Source organism: Triturus cristatus, chromosome 5_1 (genome assembly GCF_964204655.1).
Source record: "Triturus cristatus chromosome 5_1, aTriCri1.1, whole genome shotgun sequence".
Lineage (NCBI taxonomy): Eukaryota > Metazoa > Chordata > Amphibia > Caudata > Salamandridae > Triturus > Triturus cristatus.
In genome coordinates, this window is record NC_140587.1 from 52884513 (window position 1) to 52906795 (window position 22283).

General features: G+C 47.1%; 1 protein-coding gene across 1 annotated transcript in view; it reads right to left on the reverse strand.

The window, feature by feature from the left end:
* Positions 1-894: 894 nt before the first annotated feature.
* LOC146830150 (C-type lectin domain family 2 member D-like) overlaps positions 895-22283 on the reverse strand; it is a 154433-nt gene continuing 133044 nt past the window's right edge. Inside the window, exon 5 of the mRNA XM_085604399.1 lies at positions 895-2624. Coding sequence (XP_085460525.1) covers positions 2510-2624 — 115 coding nt within the window. The 3' untranslated portion in view covers positions 895-2509. The remainder of the gene's footprint in view (positions 2625-22283) is intronic.

Here is a 22283-nt window from a genome sequence, read left to right on the forward strand (position 1 = left end):
ACTGCTGAAACAAGGCCAATGGAAGTACCAATGGGTGAGATAGACTGGTCTCATGGGTCCTATGACCTCAGTTATGGAGTTGTTGTCGCCATAGGGTATGCTGCTTCGTAGGTCTGCCTGCAAGACTGGAGGTGAACTTCATGGATTGTGGTGGACAAGTCTTCAAGGTTAACTCTCACTTGCCACAACTAGGGTCCACCTGCAAGTGCTAAGACACCAGGGCCTCTAAGGGCTAGCGGGCCTTATAAGGTCTAGCATGGAAATGCGCTCTCTCAGGACAGTGGTCTGGTGGACTGGTCATAAATGCTGAACCTGGTTCCCCAGTTCCAAGTTCGGCAGTTCTGACCATAGTGCCACATCCTCTCCCCCACTGAACACCATACTGCCCCACTGATAGAAACTTGCACTGCCTTCAACTACACCCCAGTTGTGCCCCGCTATAAACTCAATTACAATTATGCACTAGACAAGAGCAATATGCTGCAATAACATCCTGGAAAAAGCAAACACTTGTAGGGAATGCAAGTAAAGCATGTGAATTGTAAGCAGGAACAACATGGTTACCTTAACTCTTTTACATTCGTTATTCAGAAATCAGTGAGAGTTTTTGTCTGAAATGTCAAGGACATGACTACAGGGCCCGAAAGGGGCCCATTTCAATGCCCATTGCTTACATCCTTACAAAATCAATATGGTTTAAAAAGACCACATCCCTAAACACAGAGCCAAGGTACACATTTTATAAACCAAAATAAGGAAAACCGCTAATAAGGATCAACTTAAACACTTTCCAAGCATCAACACAAAGACGAGAAAACGAAAGTTGTGCTTCACTGGCAAACTCTGTAAAGTGGCGCTAATGTGTTGGAGTGTAAATAAAACCAATCTGGCCACTTTGCAACCACTTTGTTTTGCTTTATTTTGTTAGATTTAGGAAAACAGCTGATAAGGATCACATTAAACGTTTTCTACTCCATGCATCAACAGAAAGACAAAAACATTAAAGCAGCACTTCACTGGCAAACTCTGTAAAGTGGCACTAATGTGTTTGTTTGGGAGCAAATTTAACCAATCTGGACACTTTGCGACCACTCGGTCTTGCTTTATTTAGTTATTTTTCGTATTTTTAACCTTTCTGACCCGAGGCTGCACTTTGGTACAGAAAAATGTGAGAAAAAGAGGACATTTCCAGCAAAAGCGTTTTTCTCTTTTGGATCCATTTCATAAGAGAACGAATGAAGGAAAGGAGAGGAAATAGAAGGTAAGAGCCATTTCTTGAGTCACGGTTTTATTCAGCAAGTGAGGAGGAGCGAGACAAAGACAGAAAGAGGAAAGAAGAGTAAGAACGGGGAGGGGGCAGCTTGTGAAGTGGACACTGCCCTGGTCGGAGCAGAAGGCAGGAGTGCCTCTTTCTGGCCAGACATGCTCAGGCACAGCCTGAGTGCGGACCGGTGCACAAGTCCGACAGCCCATGGTATAAAAAGTTGTCAACAATAAGAAATGTTTTAAGCACATGACCAGCATTGCTCAGCATTATGAAATCCACTCTAAATTTTTAGAGATGTAGGAAATGTTACATGTATATGAAATGTACATATGCATCCATGCCTACTACAAAGAATACCTACGAAGGAGGAGATTAAGTGAACTGAAAGCAGCGAAGTGTGCCAGCAAGGGGCAAGAAGAGGGGGGACATAAAAAGTAGTGCAGTTAAACAAAACATATGGCCCATACTGAAAGGATCCATATAGCATGGGCAGTCAGCAGGGCGGAAACAAAACAGCCACAAGGCGGGACAAATGTACACTATTCACAACCAAAAACTATGGAATTAGTAAAGGCAAACCATGCAGTTAATAAAAAGTGGTGGGCGTGTTCAAAGCCCACAGACTGAGTACAGCATGCCTCGCGGCGCAGCTCACTGCCTCTAGGCTGGACATAAAAGCACCAAACGCAGTGCAGCATGGCAGCGGACTCGTAAGGGTCAGATGGCGGACTGTACTAAGGTGTTAAGCTGCTACAGAGGATGTGACATCTGCGCCGAGCATGTGTTAAAATGGCAAAATAATACTGCCACAGAATGTGACACAAAAAGCCACATACTTTGCCTTTTCTTGCTACATAATTTGGTTAAAATTCTCTGGCCCATCATTGCTGCAGAATTTGCATGTTCTTTTATTTTGCCTTTTTCTGTTGCAACCACATTATACATTGTGTTTCCTCATTTTTCACTTTGTGCAACTATTGGACAGAAAAGTGGATGTGATGAATCAGAAATCTAAGCTTGGGCAGGAAATCAGTAATAATGAAGGTGGACATCAGAGGTGTTCTGGAGTGGCAAAGGAGAAAATGGTTCTTTAGGACAAAGAACCTGTTGAAGGTAATCCCAAGATTTCTGGCCTCCAAGGAAAGTGATGAATGAATGAAGGAGAAAGGGAACATATGCATGTATTTTTAAGGGGGTTCTTGCTTTGGTGTTGATGATGTGTGTCGGTGCCTCCGTGATCCACTATGATTTGTAGGGCTCCTTCGTACAGATCCAGTTTCTTGGCAGGCCACACCTGGACAGCGAGATGGTGGGGGGCTGGACGAAGGCGCAATCCCCGGTCGCCTCTGCTCCAAGCCTGAAAAACAGAACAGGGTCATCAGATTCCAACTGCACTGGATACCTTTATAGACACAAGGCTACTAATGTCTGGGAGAAAAGGCCACTGGGAAACTGCAATGAGGCATTCTCAACAAATCAGAAAAGACCAGAGCTGAAAACTAACAATGTCACTTCCGCTTCCATGTCATTTCTATGAAGCCATTTGAAAAAAACAGTACACCTGTGCAGGTAAAAAACGGACTGTCACAGAGGCACATGTATTTCTGTTTGTCCTAGAAAACACTTTGCAAGATGTAGCCACTGGGAAGTTTTAAGAGATGCTGTTAAAACATTCTTGACAGAGTTGCTGTTACTTTGCAACATAAATGCCTAATATTATACAAGCAGCTTGGGTTACTAGACTTTGCACTGTGTCTGGTTCAGTCATCCACATGCACTTTAATTGCATGTTATTTATATGGCCCACCCACTATCTTCTAATTTGTAATAACTGGAAACAAACACAAGACTCAGTATAACTTCTGTTTGAGTGATGGGTTAAAATCTAAACTTAAGAGCTGCAGTTTGAAAATAACACCATGGTAATCATAAAAATAACATGTTCCAAGATTATACATTTAAAGATAATGGAAAGTCTAGATAACTCTTACAAGAGTTGATGGAGCAGGGGAAATACAAAAGATTGTTGTAGCCCTTCGAAGTAAATGACTTCATAACCTTAAAATTACTAATTGTTTGAATGTATGTATTAACCAACAAATGCACCTTTAATTAGACACTACACGCGGGAAAAACTAACTGGCATATGCAAAAATCGAATTTATTTACAACTGTGAAATTAAATTAACCTAGGTTTGTGATTCCTGTAGAAAATAGAAGTAAATTGCATGTATTTCGTTTGTAGTAACATATATTGTGGCAAAGAATGCAGGTGGTAAGTAAAATGGCTTTAAATGTCGCTTATGCTAGGTAACACCTAACACGGGTCATTAGAATGGCGGGTGGTAAACAGAAGGGCTTATTTTCTATGTCTAATTTCTGTTATGTTGTTTTCACATTAGTTCCATTCAGGCCTGCTAGGTCTCGCTGAGAAAATGGCCGCTGCCGAGAGATGTGATTACGTGTAACAAAGATGGCCCCTGCGCATGTGCAGAATGGAAGTTATAGTCACAATTGTGTGGCCTATGCCTGGAGTGAGAGATGTCAAGGCCGCACTGACCTAGGACAAGAGTGAATGCCAAAACTTTCTGTACAAAAGCCTGGGAACGGATGAGAGACTCAAACTGAAGATGATGATCCTATTCATTAAGAATAGCAATTGTTACAAATATTGAGACTTGACAAGTCACGAGGATACGCATGAATGTGTAATTTACAGAACCGGTTTAGGCAAGGAAGACAATGAGGTGACCATCACCACCCCTCCAATGGATTAATGAGAATGGATATAGCCCCTAAAAAGTTTCAATTTTGGGTATAGCAAGTTAGTGAAAGGGTATAAAAAGTGGTGTTTATGATGACGTGCGAGCACTTGCTTACTTTCTATTCAACACGACACGCTGTCTGTTGAGACGATTTTTCCTGACGCTGAAAAGACTTTGCCAAATTTGAACTTCGAACTTTGATGGGAAAAGGGAACGATACAGTCGCAGGATTCTATCCTGGGAGGGAATACGTCCGAGGAGGTTAAAGGGGCAGTCAGTCAGTTTGGGAACTTATTCTGTGATCTGCGGTTCATGTTCTGGTGAACTATTCTCGTCATCGCCCTAAAGCCAAGGGTAATGAGTATTTTCCGTTTCTATTTCAATCTTTACATTAATGCTTATGAAATTTATGTTTAGAATTGGTCTAATAAAACTTTACTCACTCAATTTATTTAATGAATCTACATAAAATTTCATGCTCACAAACTGAGTCTGTGGTTATTACAATTAAAGTTATGATCTATACAAGTTAAAGGTTTTTAATTGTGAATGAGCTGGACTTAATCGCCATCAACTGATTCCTACTAGTTGGTCCATCGACTAAAATAGAGCAGCATCTCGATGTTTAGAACCGACAATTCCAAAATTAAATGTATATAATGTATATATTTGTATTAGTTAGGTAAAGGAAATATTAACTCAGTACTCCGTATGTCTTGCAGCTCGTCTACTTATCACTGATCCAGAAAATGGAGTGAATGTGTGTTGTGTTTCGGTGTTATGGGCCCCACCAATGAACAAGTGGTGTAAAGGGTTTCTAGGTTGGTGTCAATTATAAGGATTTTGTTAAAGCCGCGCTGCATCAGAGGATAGCATGACATTACAGCAATAGTAGAGCTAAGTGCACAACATCTGGGGCCCGATTCACAGAACTAACTTAAGACAAAATCCTAAACTTACTACAATTTTGGTATTCAAAGAAGTAACTTACTCATTTCGGTATTCACAGAAGTTAGGACTCCTAACTTTAGGACTCTAACTTCAGGACTCCTAAATGCCTTCTGTGAATACTGAAAGTCTCAAAATTAGAAACTGAGAAAAATCCTAATTTTAAGACTTTCGGTATTCACAGAAGGCATTTAGGAGTCCTAAAGTTAGGACTCCTAACTTCTGTGAATACCGAAATGAGTAAGTGCCTTCTGTGAATACCAAAATGGTAGTAAGTTTAGGATTTTGTCTTAAGTTAGTTCTGTGAATCGGGCCCCTACATCTCCCAGCATCCTTTAAGCGCGGTGGCCAATAAGAACAGACTCCTAAATAGTCACTGAATTCTTGGGCTTTGTTATTTACCTGCAGCAATAGTAATAGCTACGTGCGAGATGAGCAAAATCACATACTTTGCACCATACCGACACCTAGTGGCTTGTCTTGGAATAACGTAACAAGACACCTGTTACCCGTGTTGACCATTAGGCGCCTTCATAATAGCTCATAGTGTCACTAAACTTGTATCTACTTTGTCCTATATTGTGGGACCGCTTTTAGTTGTATGTTTTAGCGTCATCAAGTCTTTCAGTAAGATGATGAGTATGAAGTATAGAAAGAAACTTAACCTTGTCTATTCGCCCACCATGTTGAAACTGTCGCCTGTAAATCTAGAATCACCGAAAGCTCCAAACCTCTTATTAAAGGTGAGTAAAGAGCTCCATCTGCTGGTGAGCCTGCTGTAAAACACACACGGTGCACGGACTAAAGCAGTGTTACTGACTGTAAGGTGATAAATTTGAATTGGGAGGGGTTGCAAACAATCCTTACACTGACTGCACGTGTCCGCAGTAATGCAGGTGAGTGCACGAGCGGTGGGCACAGCTTTAGGGGTGAAACATTGCCAATGAAAGCTGGAGACTCTTCTTACCTGTACCCTGCTTCCTATACTATAATATACCATGTATAATGTAGCATGTATAATGTAGCATGTGCTATGTATCCATTAAAAATAATAATCCATATTTGTATAGTGCGAACAATCACCCGTAAGGGTCTCTAGGCGCTGGGGGCCGTCGGGAAGATTAAGCAACCTATTGCCCAGAGTCACATGGAGCTGGGCTAAGCTGCCGCCGGGGATCGAACCGTGATCCCCAGATTCCGGAGTCAGTCGCCCTGGCCGCGGTGACACACCTCTTCCTTCCTATACATTGAACAACCCTGCATGTAATATGTGATGTACCAATGGCACTGCCTTTACCCTGGGTGGAAAAGAAAGTATATGTGGAACCTTCAAACTCTGCAGCGCCCTTTTTGGTTTCGGACCAGGGAAAAGGAAGACAAGCCAGTAGTTTGAATATGGTGCCAGACAGGAGACTTCCCCTGAAAATACACTTTAGATACGTGTACATGGCCAGCAATGGTTGACCAGTAAATATGGCTGTTGCACTGTAAGAGCCTGGTTTTCACTAACCCAGAGGAAGGGGGTGATGGCAACAAAGAAAGCCAAAGTGTCGAGTGCTGGAATGAAATGGTCTTCGATGGCTCGAACGAGCACCATGTTTAAGCTCCTGAGAACCGCAGGTGCAGTGGGATAGGTCACTCACCCCCCTCCATGGTCTGCTTGAGATGGAAAGGAGACACAACCTCGGAAAGAAACTTAGGGCTGGTCCTAAGCACGACCCTGTTTGCATGAACACGGATACAAGGCTTTTGTGACGTGAGAGCTGGAGATCACGGATGCGTCGTAGTGAGAGGTGTTACCTATAAGAAGAGCGACTTCCCAAGAGAGGAGCGACAAAGGGCAAGAAGGCAGCGGCTTAAATATGGGACCCGTGAGTCTTGTAAGAACTCGGCGAACGTTCCAGAGAGGGGCGGGTGGGACTCTGGGTGGGATAACCCTTTGAAGGCCTCCCATGAAACCTTTAATGATTGAATTCTAAAGAGTGAAGAATGTTGCCTTTATGCACGATGTATGTGTATGGAAGTGAAGTAGGTAACACACAATGACTTGATTGCGCAGATGGTTTAAGGGGATCTAAATGCTTCGAGCTGCAATATTGGGCAAACCTTTTCACTTCGCGTCACACAGCAGGCTCGAGCAGCAGGCCGGACGGCTTCCTTTAAGATATCTACACATTCTTGTGGTAGACTTAGATAAGCAAACTGCCAAATTGCTACATGGAGTTGCCTGGGGTCTGGATGTCTGACCCTGCCCAGCTTCCGAGTGTGAAAGTCCGGGCTGTTGGGAAGCTTCTCATGAGGAATAAGAGACAACTGGAGTAGCACCGAGAACCACGCGTGGCTGGCCCACGTAGGCGCTACCAGGCTGAGAGTGAGGGATGTCGTAGGTGCTACCAGGCTGAGTGAGGGATGTCGTAGGTGCTACCGGGCTGAGAGTGAGGGATGTCGTAGGTGCTACCAGGCTGAGAGTGAAGGATGTCGTAGGTGCTACCGGGCTGAGAGTGAGGGATGTCGTAGGTGCTACCAGGCTGAGAGTGAGGGATGTCGTAGGTGCTACCAGGCTGAGAGCGAGGGATGTCGTAGGTGCTACCAGGCTGAGAGTGAGGGATGTCGTAGGAGCTAGGAGGCTGAGAGTGAGGGATGTCGTAGGTGCTACCAGGCTGAGAGTGAGGGATGTCGTAGGTGCTACCAGGTTGAGAGTGAGGGATGTCGTAGGCGCTACCAGGCTGAGAGTGAGGGATGTCGTAGGAGCTAGGAGGCTGAGAGTGAGGGATGTCGTAGGTGCTACCAGGTTGAGAGTGAGGGATGTCGTAGGCGCTACCAGGCTGAGAGTGAGGGATGTCGTAGGCGCTACCAGGCTGAGAGTGAGGGATGTCGTAGGTGCTACCAGGCTGAGAGTGAGGGATGTCGTAGGGTGCTACCAGGCTGAGAGTGAGGGATGTCGTAGGTGCTACCAGGCTGAGAGTGAGGGATGTCGTAGGTGCTACCAGGCTGAGTGAGGGATGTCGTAGGCGCTACCAGGCTGAGAGTGAGGGATGTCGTAGGAGCTAGGAGGCTGAGAGTGAGGGATGTCGTAGGTGCTACCAGGTTGAGAGTGAGGGATGTCGTAGGTGCTACCAGGTTGAGAGTGAGGGATGTCGTAGGTGCTACCAGGCTGAGTGAGGGATGTCGTAGGCGCTACCAGGCTGAGAGTGAGGGATGTCGTAGGAGCTAGCAGGCTGAGAGTGAGGGATGTCGTAGGTGCTACCGGGCTGAGAGTGAGGGATGTCGTAGGTGCTAGCAGGCTGAGAGTGAGGGATGTCGTAGGCGCTACCAGGTTGAGAGTGAGGGATGTCGTAGGTGCTACCAGGCTGAGTGAGGGATGTCGTAGGCGCTACCAGGCTGAGAGTGAGGGATGTCGTAGGTGCTAGCAGGCTGAGAGTGAGGGATGTCGTAGGTGCTACCGGGCTGAGAGTGAGGGATGTCGTAGGTGCTACCAGGCTGAGAGTGAGGGATGTCGTAGGTGCTACCAGGCTGAGAGTGAGGGATGTCGTAGGTGCTACCGGGCTGAGAGTGAGGGATGTCGTAGGCGCTACCAGGTTGAGAGTGAGGGATGTCGTAGGTGCTACCAGGCTGAGTGAGGGATGTCGTAGGCGCTACCAGGCTGAGAGTGAGGGATGTCGTAGGTGCTAGCAGGCTGAGAGTGAGGGATGTCGTAGGTGCTACCGGGCTGAGAGTGAGGGATGTCATAGGTGCTACCAGGCTGAGAGTGAGGGATGTCGTAGGTGCTACCGGGCTGAGAGTGAGGGATGTCGTAGGTGCTACCAGGCTGAGAGTGAGGGATGTCGTAGGTGCTACCGGGCTGAGAGTGAGGGATGTCGTAGGTGCTACCAGGCTGAGAGTGAGGGATGTCGTAGGTGCTACCGGGCTGAGAGTGAGGGATGTGGTAGGCGCTACCAGGTTGAGAGTGAGGGATGTCGTAGGTGCTACCAGGCTGAGAGTGAGGGATGTCGTAGGGTGCTACCAGGCTGAGAGTGAGGGATGTCGTAGGTGCTACCAGGTTGAGAGTGAGGGATGTCGTAGGCGCTACCAGGTTGAGAGTGAGGGATGTCGTAGGTGCTACCAGGCTGAGAGTGAGGGATGTCGTAGGTGCTACCAGGCTGAGAGTGAGGGATGTCGTAGGGTGCTACCAGGCTGAGAGTGAGGGATGTCGTAGGTGCTACCAGGTTGAGAGTGAGGGATGTCGTAGGTGCTACCAGGTTGAGAGTGAGGGATGTTTGCGGTAGCTTCCTTACATTTAGGAAAAGCGTGGGCAGTTCATCCATAGGGCTCTGCCCATGGACTGTGGGTGGGGAAAGCTTTGCCAGTTTGTATTTTGGTAGGTGGGAAGGATTAGTTACTTACCTGTAATCCTAGTTCTCTTCCAGGGGTATCCTCATCAAAGTCATAAGCATTAGAATATTCCCGCCCATGCGCGGGATCCCGGAAAGAGTATATTATAGGTGCCCCACATATATATATCTCCATACATATATACCTATATGTATAAACAAACAACTGCAGCAAATAAACACTAGAGCTGAAACATGCTGTAAGGAATTTCCACTATACATAAAAAATAGCATTATAAACACGAGAAACAACATTATAACTTGTTTAGAAACTGTTTTAATGCTCAGAAAACAGCAGAAATTCTTATAAATCACTGAAAGCATAGGAAGCTCCCAGGCTGCATTGCAAATACCCAGTCTAAAAAGACTGAAAAGCTAACTCATAGCTGCATAGCAAAAAACTGACACCGTGCCTTTAAGGCACACCTGACCCCCAACTTCCCATCATGCCTCAGGGGTGGCAGTTAGGTCAGTTGTTCTTTGCGGAGACTGAAAAGTCATGGCACAAAGAAATAACAACCTCTGAAAAAGATAGCACACCTTTGCCCGGGGAGGCGGGAGGGTTGCTTATGATTTTGATGAGGATACCCCTGGAAGAGAACTAGGATTACAGGTATGTAACTAATCCTTCTCTTCCAGGGGATCCTCATCAATAGTCATAAGCATTAGAATAGAATAGCGAGCCTCACCTCATCTCCCTGCGGGCAAAGGAAAGAAACAGAGAATGAACAGTATGCTTAGATAAACCAAGCTACCCAAATAGGTTCCTCAAGGAGGCTTGGCCTACTTGAGCATCCGCCCTGGAATCGGATTCGAGGCAGTAGTGCCTGGTAAAGGTATGAACCGATTTCCAAGTGGCCGCCTTGCAGATCTCTGCCATTGGAACGTCATGCAAGAAAGCTACTGTGGCCGCTTTCCCCCTAGTAGAATGAGCCTTAGGGGCCAAAGGTAAGGGCCTTTTCGCCAGCTGGTAGGCTAGGGTAATGCAGGAAACACTCCATCTGGAAATGGATCGCTTAGCGGCTGGGAAGCCTGTTCTCATGGCGCCATAGTTGACAAATAGTTGATCCGTCTTCCTAATGCCTTTGGTACTTTCTAGGTATAATTTAAGTACCCTTTAGAGGTCTAAGGAATGAAGCGACCGCTCAGCCTGGGTCGCTGGGTTCGGGAAAAAGGATGGAAGAGAAATGGACTGATTAATATGAAAATCAGACACTACCTTAGGGAGAAAAGATGGATGTGCCCTTAAGACCACTTTGTGCTGGTGAAAAACTGTGCAAGGCTCTTTGGTACACAGCGCTTGGATCTCGCTTACTCTGCGTGCCAATGTAATGGCTACCAGAAAAGCGGCCTTCCAAGACAGATGCTGCAAGGAAGCTCTGTCGATTGGCTCAAAAGGTGGACCCATCAATTTGGACAATACTAAGTTCAACTCCCACGGAGGAGAAGGGTTTCGAACAGGGGGGTAAACTTTCTTCAACCCCTGTAAGAAGTCCTTGACCACCTGCATCTGGAAAAAAGAGGGTTGATTGGGAGACCTCCTGTACGCTGTAATGGCAGACAAATGGACCCTGATTGATGCATACTTTAAGCCTGATCTTGCTAAGTGCAGAAGGTAAGGGAGAATGACATCCTCCTGCCCCTTCGTAGGATCAAGGTGATTATCTCTACACCAAATGAAAAACCTCTTTCACTTAAACGCATAAGATGCTCTTGTGGAGGGTCGCTTCGCTTCTTTCAGAATATGCATTCAATCAGGAGGCAGACCTAAATGTCCGTATTGCAGGACCTCAGGAGCCATGCTGTTAAGTTCAGTGAGGGAAGGTTGGGATGAAGAATCCTCCCGCCCATCTTGGACAGCAGGTCCGGCCTGCAAGGCAGTCACCTGTGAGGTCGCACCGACAGATGGAGAAGGTCCGGGTACCACCACTGGCGTGGCCAGTCCGGAGCTATGAGGATCATCATCATGTTGGATCTGAGCAGCTTGGATACCACCTTCGGAATCAGAGGCAGGGGCGGAAAGGCGTAGGCAAATGTCCCTGACCAGTCCATCAAAAGAGCATTCCCCCTGGTCCCTGGACGGTGGAATCTGGACGCGAAGGCGTGGTATTTTGAATTTTCGTCGTCTGCAAACAGATCTATTTCTGGACGACCCCAACAATGGAACAGGTCCGCCACCACCTCGTCGTGTAGCACCCAGTCTGGCTGATCTTCGAAGTGCCTGCTGAGTGCGTCTGCTTTGAGATTTAACTCCCCCGGAAGGTGCACTGCCACTACCGAGAGGTTCCGGGCGAGCAGCCAGTGCCAGATCGCCTGTGACTCCAGGAAAAGAGGACGTGACCGAGTCCCGCCCTGTTTGTTCAAGTAGAACATAGTCGTTGTGTTGTCGGTCTGCACCAGGACTGAATCGGCCTTGATTGCAGGGAGGAACGCCTTTAGAGCAAGGTGGACTGCCCGGAGTTCCAGCATATTTATGAGGTAGCCCTGCTCTCTTGTAGACCAACGACCCTGTATCTGGAGGCACCCCATGTGTGCCCCCCAACCTTGCAGAGACGCGCCTGTCACCACCGATTGCACTGGAAGTGGCTGGTGAAAAGGGACTCCCACCATCAGATTGTCCTGACGAGTCCACCATGCAAGGGAGGATTTCGCCGCCTGGGAGAGAGAGATTTGATCTCCCCAGCGGCCAGTGGATTGATCCCATTGGTCCTCTAGAGCCTGCTGCAAAGGTCGCATTCTTTGTCTGGCGTTGGGAATGAGAAAAATGCAGGACGCCATGGATCCCAGCAGTGATGCTACCTGCCGGGCTGACGGCCTCTGCATCTGCTGCATAAGCCTGCATTTCCGCTTCATTGAAGACAGTCTCTCCTCCGAAGGATACGCTTTTCCCACGCTTGTGTTCAGAACGGAGCCAAGGTAGTGGATGGTCTGAGTGGGCCGCTGCACGGACTTTGCCATGTTGACGTGAAGGCCGAGATCGTGCAACTGTCGCAGACAGGTCTGGAAGTCTTTCCTCACCTGTTGCTGGGATGGAGCCTTCAGCAACCAGTCGTCTAAGTAAGGGTAGACGAATAGACCCTGCCTGTGTAGGCAAGCCGCCACCACTGCCATACATTTGGTGAAGACTCGCGGAGCCGACTTGAGCCCGAATGGAAGGACCTTGTACTGATAATGCTTGCTTCCGACCACAAACCGCAGGTATTTGCGGTGATGTCTTGCAATTGAAATGTGGAAGTACGCATCTTGGAGGTACACCGAACACATCCAATCCCCTACTTGCAGATGTGGACATATTTGATGAAGCGCCAACATACAAAACTTCTCCTTGACGATGACTTTGTTTAGGAGACGAAGGTCCAGAATCGGCCGAAACTTGTGCTCTTGATCTTTTTTGGGCACAAGGAAGTACCGGGAGTACACTCCTCTCCCGATTTGCGAAGGAGGAACTTTTTCTATGGCCCGTTTTTGAAGAAGGGCCCTCACCTCCCCTTGGAGCAGCTTTAAGTGGTGATGACGGGACTATTTGGGCGGTATGTCTTTTGGACGCGCTCGAAAACGTAGCACATATCCATTTCGCAGTATATTCAGCACCCAGCGATCTTTTGTGATGCTGTCCCACTCTGCCAGATGTTGTGAAGCACTTCCCCCCCACCCCACTGAAGTGGGCAACGGTCGTAGAGGAAGCCACAGCTCATGACTTTCCTCCTCTTGTGGTAGTGGAGGACTGTTGCTGGTGTCCACCTCTCCCCCTGGTGGACTTTCCGCCTCTAAACTGCGATTTTCCTTGGGTCTTATTCGGAGACCACTGAGGGGTTTGAACCCTCTGTTGAGGACCCTTGCGTTGGTTGGGTCTATAACGGCGCTTGAATTCTTTTTTCTTATCCAACCCAACAGCTTTGAGGGTGTCCAGTTCAGTTTTCATGCGCCCCATCTCCTCATCCGCGTGAGTGCCGAAGAGGGAGGAGCCAGAGAACGGGAGGTTTAAAATCCTTTGCTGCGCATCCGGCTTGAGCCCTGTCAGCCTTAACCAGGATGACCTTCTGGAGCATACGCCGTGTGCGTAAGAATGGGCTGATAGCACCGCACCATCCGCCGCAGTGCTAATCGACTGATTAGCCACCAGGGACCCTTCAGTGACTATTTCTTCGAAGTCCTTTTGGTCCTCCTTTGGGAGCTTGGATTTGAACCGCTCCATAGAGTCCCAGAGAGCCCGATTGTATCTGCCCAACAGCGCCGCCGCGCTGGAGACCTTGAGGGAAGCCGCTGCGGACGAGCAGGCCCTGCGCCCCCAGGAGTCCTGGGTTCTGCTCTCCTTATCCGGCGGGAAGGAAGAGGACGCCGATACAGCATGAGCCTTTCATGCTGCCGCCACTATTACTGAGCCCGCAGGAGGGTCCATTTTGACAAAGACCGGATCAGAGGTAGCCGGCTTATATTTTTTGAGGATACGAGCCGGACCCGCTTTTACGGTCGCTGGGGTTAGGAAGGTGTCCATGACGGGTTCCATGATCCCTGGGACCAAAGGCAGCAGTGGACGAGACGCAGTCTTCTGGTGAAGTGTTTTGAAAATCACCGACGTGGTGACTTGCGGGACTGACCTCTCAATCCCCAGCTTCTGCGCAGCCCTCTGCAGCACCTCATGGTAGGTGTTGATGTCGTCTATGGGCGAGACCCTGGACACTGGGCTGCCCGATAGCGTGCGGGAGTAGTCCCTTATTGAGGACCTGGTGGATGAAGAAGATGACGTTGATGGTGACCTATCTCGGCGACGATCACGAGCCCGTGATCCGGCTCAACGCCCCTCCCGCCTGGGGGAGCGCGATCTACGTCGCCGCCTCTCAGGTGACTTCTCACGTGCTGGCCTGGGAGGACTTGCTCTGTCCACTTCCTCCACCAACCTTTGCAGCGGAGAGTCATGCACTTGGCTGACATATTCCCGCATTCTCCTCGTAGCCCCCGAGTCCTGCCAATGATGTGCTGGCAGCAGCCATTTGGGCGACAGTCGTACTGCAGAAATGGTCTCCTGAGTCTGAGGGGAAGACCTGCGGAGTTGGCTGGCAGACTCTCTTGGAATTGCTGGTCTTGGAGATGCCCCTGAGCGTCAGGAGGAATGGCGCGAAGCAGACTCCGTCACCAGGACCACCGACCTGTCTGAGGCCTGTCTCGACGTCGAGCGTGGTCTTGACGTCGATCTGTGACTTCGCCTTCTTTCTCGCCGGGATTCTCCTCTTCTCGACGTCGAAAGACGCCTCGATGTGGACCGGCGTCTATGTTCAGCAGGCGAAGAATGCCGCCTCGACTTCGAACGGCGGTGTGAAGCCGACGACGGAGGCCCTCTCTCTCTCGCTCGACGCCGAACGCCGTCTCGACGCCGGCGGAGATGCTTCCACTCTCGACGTCGACGCAGATGGTACCCTCGACGCCAATCGCCGCCTGGATGACAACGGCGGAGGACTCTTCACTCTCGACGTCGATCGCTGATGGACTCGCGACGACGGAGGGGATCCTGTCCTCGACGACGGAGGGGTGACACTCCTCGACGCCGATCATAGTCTGGTTGACGACGGCGGAGGTTCCCTGCTCCTCGACGCCGATCGTCGCCGAGTTGACGACGGCAGAGGTTCTCTACTCCTCGACGCTGATCGTCGTTGAGATGACGACGGCGGAGGTTCTCTGCTCCTCGACGCCGATCGTCGCCGGGTTGATGACGGCAGAGAGGCTCTGGTTCTCGACGCCGATCGCCGCCGAGTTGACGACGGTGGTCTAGACTTCGACGTCGACGACGTACCTGCTCTCGATGGCGAGCCCGCTGTCGAAGGTCTCTTCTTGGAAACATGACCCACCGGAAGATCTTTTCTCAGCGCCGGTCCCGAAGCTGAGGTGGAAGGACGCGAGGACTTGCTTCTAGAAGTAGCTCTAGGCCTCTTGGAGCCCTTCTGCACCGGAGATCGTCCTCTTGATGGTTGTGCCAGGCCATAAATGCGAATTCGCTCCCTGTCCTTCAAAGTTCTCTTGGACAGGCTCTGGCAGTGAGAACATGTCTTAGAATCATGATCCTCCGATAGACACAGGATACAGACCCTATGCGAGTCAGTCCTGGCCTCCTTCTTGCCACAAGAAGGGCAAGGATCGAAAAGAGATGGCATTTTAAAGTTGAAAAAATGCCCAAAACTGCCTAAAAAAGACAGCCTCTTACTTCTGTAGATGTAAAACGTCGAAGTAAGGGAAAAAACAGATGTAAAACAGACAATATTTTCTGAAAAACTCAGAAAAAAGTGGAGCTCTGTTGCCAGGATCCTTCCAGAAGGAGCCGGAAAGAACAACTGACCTAACTGTCACCCCTGAGGCATGATGGGAAGGTCGGGGTCAGGTGTGCCTTAAAGGCACGGTGTCAGTTTTTTGCTATGCAGCTATGAGTTAGCTTTTCAGTCTTTTTAGACTGGGTATTTGCAATGCAGCCTGGGAGCTTCCTATGCTTTCAGTGATTTATAAGAATTTCTGCTGTTTTCTGAGCATTAAAACAGTTTCTAAACAAGTTATAATGTTGTTTCTCGTGTTTATAATGCTATTTTTTATGTATAGTGGAAATTCCTTACAGCATGTTTCTGCTCTAGTGTTTATTGGCTGCAGTTGCTTGTTTATACATATAGGTATATATGTATGGAGATATATATATGTGGGGCACATATAATATACTCTTTCCGGGAACCCGCGCATGGGCGGGAATATTCTAATGCTTATGACTTTGATGAGGATCCCCTGGAAGAGAAACAGGTCTGTTTGGGGAAACCCCAACATTACAAGTACTGCAGTAGGACTTGGGTGTTAAGTTCACACTTATGGAAGTGCCCTGCTGAGCAATTATGCAAAGTCACTGTCCACTTATGGAAGTGCCCTGCTGAGCAATTATGCAAAGTCACTGTCCACTTATGGAAGTGCCCTGCTGAGCAATTATGCAAAGTCACTGTCCACTTATGGAAGTGCCCTGCTGAGCAATTATACAAAGCCACTGTCCACTTACGGAAGTGCCCTGCTTATGGAAGTGCCCTGCTGAGCAATTATGCAAAGTCATTGTCCACTTATGGAAGTGCCCTGCTGAGCAATTACACAAAGTCACTGTCCACTTATGGAAGTGCCCTGCTGAGCAATTATGCAAAGCCACTGTCCACTTATGGAAGTGCCCTGCTGAGCAATTATGCAAAGTCACTGTCCACTTATGGAAGTGCCCTGCTGAGCAATTATGCAAAGCCACTGTCCACTTATGGAAGTGCCCTGCTGAGCAATTATGCAAAGCCACTGTCCACTTATGGAAGTGCCCTGCTGAGCATTTATGCAAAGTCACTGTCCACTTATGGAAGTGCCCTGCTGAGCAATTATGCAAAGTCACTGTCCACTTATGGAAGTGCCCTGCTGAGCAATTATGCAAAGTCACTGTCCACTTATGGAAGTGCCCTGCTGAGCAATTATGCAAAGTCACTGTCCACTTATGGAAGTGCCCTGCTGAGCAATTATGCAAAGTCATTGTCCACTTGTGGCAAGTGCTCTGCCAGGAGGTTTATTCCCAATGCCAAATGTTTTGAGCCAGTGCTGAACGCTGTTGTGAAAGAGTCCCACTCTGTTTCTGTGAGTAATACATGAGGGTAATGCGGTCTCTTTTTACTAGTACTACTTTGCCATGAATGTTCTGAAAGAGGGCTTTGAGACCTAGGCTGTTGATCTAGAGCCCCTGTTGTTAGGGTGACCACAGACCATGAACTGTCATGTGGGAGCAGTGCCCCCCAGCCAAAGAGGGATGCGTCCATGGTGATGGTCGAGTGTAGAATGGGATCCATGAAGGCCTGCCTTGCCCCAGATTGCTGCCACTCCACCACTGCAAAGAGCGATGGGTACTGCTCTTTACCAACACTGGATCCTCTAAGTGACCACCCGCTTGTGACCATTGTGCTGAGAGGTGCTCTTACAATGGGCGAATGTGGAATGTGACATGGGGACCTACGAGGAAGGAAGAAGCCATCACCCCTAGGAGTAGCATCACTGTTCTGACCGGGAGATAAAGGTTTCACTAAACAAGAGGTCGTAGTTGCTGGAAATCTAGCACTCTTGTGTGGTTGGGGTATGCTTTGCTGGTTATGGCATTGAGAACTGACCCTAGAAAGGACTGAATCTGTAAGACTGGAGCTGAGACTTGGTGGCACTTACTGAAAATCCCAAACTGTAGAGCAGGAAGATGGCAGATGCCGCCTGCCAGCACTCTTGATCAGCGAATCGTCTGGATAGAGAAAGGCACGCATGCCTCCCCTTCCGAGGTGAGGGACTACGACTGTTATGACATTTTGTGAACAGTCTTTGGACTGTCGTAACCCAGAAAAAAACACCTTGAAGTGGTACTGTTGGGCAATATATAAGAAACACAAGGGGACCATTTTGCGATCCCCATCAAGCTGCACAGCCAATCACCAACGAATCCAATGAATTAAATTCATTTATTTACTCCTCAATTTTGTCCAAAAATATTCATCTTTCATTCTCTTCTTTGTGTTCAATTCATTTATGTTTTTCATTCAATATGGATAGATACGCATTACTGTCGTTGCATGATAATTAAACTGAAATAATAAACGAATGTGCATGTGAGGAAACACAACTCCTGCGTTGTCGATGTTGCTGACAAAAATAAAATCCAAGTCTTTTAAACAATCTCTACTGGTCATCTCTTCCATGGGTGCTACCTCACCAAGTAGACGGAAAATTCATTAAGTGAAAAAACATGGAGGTAAGATGCACTCCTCTGTACTCGAATTTTAATTAATGTTCCTTGAAATGTACTCTGCAGTTTAAACTTGTAGGCGTGCTCGCTTGCTCTGCGCTCCGTCCACGTGCGCTGCAACATATAAGAAACACAAGGGGACCATTTTGCGATCCCCATCAAGCTGCACAGCCAATCACCAACGAATCCAATGAATTAAATTCATTTATTTACTCCTCAATTTTGTCCAAAAATATTCATCTTTCATTCTCTTCTTTGTGTTCAATTCATTTTACTCATTTTCATCCACGTTCTTTCACTGTTCATAAAACCACAGGAGAAAAGTTGTTTCCACATGCCGCACTTTATTTAAAATCACCCAATGCATTTCGGAAAAAAAATCCCTTCTTGCAGAGTACATTTCAAGGAACATTAATTAAAATTCGAGTACAGAGGAGTGCATCTTACCTCCATGTTTTTTCACTGTTGGGCAATAACCACGAGCTGCAGGTAGCGTCAGTGAGCCGGGTGGCTGGTTATTTGAAAGTAGGCTTCCAGGTTTAGTGTGGTCATGAAGTCGCCTTGCTGTAGTAGGGGATAACATTCTGTAGAGTTGTCAAATGAAAAGGTCCTGAGAGGATGTATTTTTTGTGGGGCCCGAGACAAAGGACTGGTCTAAGGGAGCCGTCCTTTTTGGGGATTAGGAAGTGTAGGGAGTAAACAGCTTTTACGGCGGAGGACTGGCATGAGGAACCACAGACTTGGTGGTACTTTGGAGTAAGTGTGACTACAAGACCACGGTTCCACAAAGGTCCCGGGTTTAGAGAATTATTAGTAAACTCTTATAAATGTTCCCACTAGGAAATTAATCCAGAGTAGGTGATGTCCAGGTACAGTTTGGCCTGATGAAATAATGTAACATACTCCAAATAGGGGTTGAAGACCAGAGAAAAGAGGGACCAACACCCTGACGAAAGCCAGAATGACCCTTTTGGGCGTGTATGATTGGCAGAAACACGTTGGTTTTGGCAGCAGGGAGATAGAGGTTCTTTACCTTCCCTAAATATCCCGACCTTTTGAGTTTTTAATCCTACCAAGGGGCCTCAAGAATAAAATAATATGATGGTATTCCCCTTAGGTAGTTTTATTTGTATATGTCTGCACCTTTTTGGTCCCGCTTGAGGAGAACACTCTTCTCTCTCTTCTGTTATACTTTTCTATATGTTTTGTGAATGTCTGCTTAAATCTTTCACATTCTCTGTAACCTCACCACTATTCTTCTTATATACAAAAAATTGCGCTCCGTCCAGTGTGTTGGTCTGCACCTGGACATCAGATGCGGCCCTATGATGAAGCATGACACTGCAAAGTGTGTGAGGGCAGTAGCATGACACTGCAAAGTGTGTGAGGGCAGTATTAAGACATCTGTTGTCTTTCTTGTTGTAGATCACTTTTTTCAATTGCCATTGAGTGTTGAGGCAAGTTGTCTTACACTTTTAAGTCTTTATCTTTAGAATTAGTATTTCCGTTGATCTTAGTACTTCTCTGTGTAGTGAATTTACATTTCAGATAGGGGAGTCAGAGAAGGCACTTTTTCCCTAGTCTCTCTTTTTTGTGATAATCAGTAAACAGCTTTGCCCTGATGTTGCAAGGGCACTGGTTCAATGGCCCTTTTGAGAGGGAGAGTGTGTACCTCCTCCTGTAGGAGGAGGAGGTGCTCGGCACTTCGGGTGTGTGCACAGGACCACATTTTTGGTATGGTTGAAACTAGCTCCAGTATATGGTGATCTCTTCCCATGTGGAAGAAACCCCTGCAATCTGCCCTCAACAGGTGATGTCTGATAGGGGGGTGGCAAGTGAATGTTTAGAGATGAAGGGTCCCTTGGTTAGAGCACCTCTACCCTTGCTGGAGTTGTTAAGCAGGTAGTACCCATGTGTGTAACTGTAGTATATCTGGTCATGTATTTTATGTGCAGTTTTCCCTTTAACATGGAATCTCTATACGAGTGTTGCTCGTGCTTGAGTTTCCATGTTGCCCAGCACGGTGTTGGAATTGTAGTAGTCCTCCAGAGGCAGTTGGGCACTGGAGAGCTACATGCAGGTTGTATGAATCCTTTCTATCGATTAAACTTACGTTTGCAGTATACCACCACTACTGGCTTCCTGTGCTCATTTGTATGAAGATATTACACCGATTTTGGCGACAAGCGACCGGAAGAAACCGATGAAATTCATTTTAGTCCATTTCAAGATTTATTGTTTCTGCCACGGAAAAAAGGGGATTGTCATACTAAAATCTTCATGTGCTCTTTAAGGAACATTTTATTTTACAAAGTTTTATATGGAGCGAATTTGACCCGAATCGGGTATCAGAGCGCTTTATATAGCACCAGTTACATTACATGAGGACACATTCATTTTAGTTAGGCACGGGGAGATGAAGTGATTTGCCCAGAATCACATGATGTTCAGCTTCACTGCCGAGACTCGAACCCGGTTCCCCAGATCCAAGGTCGACAGCCCTAGCAGTTAGACTCCTCTCTTGATGACCTGTTCGCCGCTGGATGGGTACTCTTAAATCAAGTAAGTGTCGTCAAGCTTTACCAGGATTGTAACATTGCGCAAGCTCTTACAGTTATTGGCATTCTTCAAAACACTGCTTGTTTCTCGTGCGCTCCACCGCGTGCTGGTGTGAAGGCTTGGTTTCTCTGCTGCGCCTACGGCTGCTCTTCACACGCGCTGCAGCGAACGCATTCCACCGCTTCTGGATCATATTAGAACCAGTGTTGCCAGATTTTTAGACCCGTCCCAAGCCCAATGCAGCTCAAATATAAGCCCAAAATGAGACCAATCAGACCAGTTCCAGCCCAAATTAGCAAGTGTCCAATTAAGCGAAAATCGACATCAGAACCAATTTTAACGACAAATATACATTCTATTCAATATACAGATGGTGGGAGGGTGTTAGCAGCAAGGCACATACTTTGCATATGCTTCATTTAAATTGTTGTTATCATTAACATGGCCATGGATGCAAGGCAACAATAAAAAATGTCCAGCGAACTGGTGATTAATGATCCTGCTGGAGAGCAGTCCTTTGCCTGTTTGTAGTTTTGAAATGCAGATAGGCTGTATTTTATTTGGATAGCTCAGTGGGTTACTGCCTTTGTCACGGAGATTCTTGTGTTACTTGCAGTTCAGAAATTACAATCCTAACATAGGACAGTGACCTATGAACTGTCATCAAAGAGCTGCATACAAACATGGATGGTATAGTAAGAACTTCACTTTTTTTTGTGTTACTATATAGTTAGAAATTCCCCAGTCTTTCATTATTTTAATGTTGCTCAAATGAGTTTGGGCCGATATACATTTTTATTAGTAAAGCCAACCCCCAACCACCGGGTATGCTTTAAATCCGGAGTTTGTGCTTTCCCAGCCCAAACCCTCTTAAAATATACTGCCCAACAGTATGGATGACATTTAATTCCTACACCTTGTAATCCTCATTGACTTATGTGACATTCCCTATAGACTGAATGACATACTTGTATGATTCATTGTCTCTGTATATTGTGATTACGAGTAAGTGAAAATAAAACAAAACAGTCCCTTTATGCCACAGCTTCTCAATATAATGTAGCGAAACGTACACCGGGACGTAGCAGTAATTGAAGGAACTATATGTGTTGGTTCATTTGAAGTCTTCAAACGTAGATAAATGATTAGTTTCCACCTCACTCACTCACTGTGATGAGGCACAAGCAATCGTTGCGAAATTGATGTGGATAAAATCATGCACACCTCAGATTTGCACAGTTGAGGAGCGTGTGATCCCTCTCTCGCACACTACGTCAGTCTCCTCTCCTGAGCTGCACAAGTACTGTGACACCCTGCACTTTCATATGAATAGCGCTGTACAAGTTACAACAAATGAAATGCATATGATAGGGGGCTACAGAGACATGAAGGGCACTGTTGGAGGTTGGTAGCAATGGTATCTGTGGAGAAAGAGGTCATTGGTGCGGCGCCAAAAAAGACTTTCGCACTAGCGCGCTAACACGGCCCGGTCATTGCCTTTCTGTTTTCATTTAACTAGCAGTCAACTCAGGTCATTAGGGCAACATATTTTAAAGTGCGTGCTAATTATATCCCTTTTACTTTCAAATAACTCTCGACATACACAC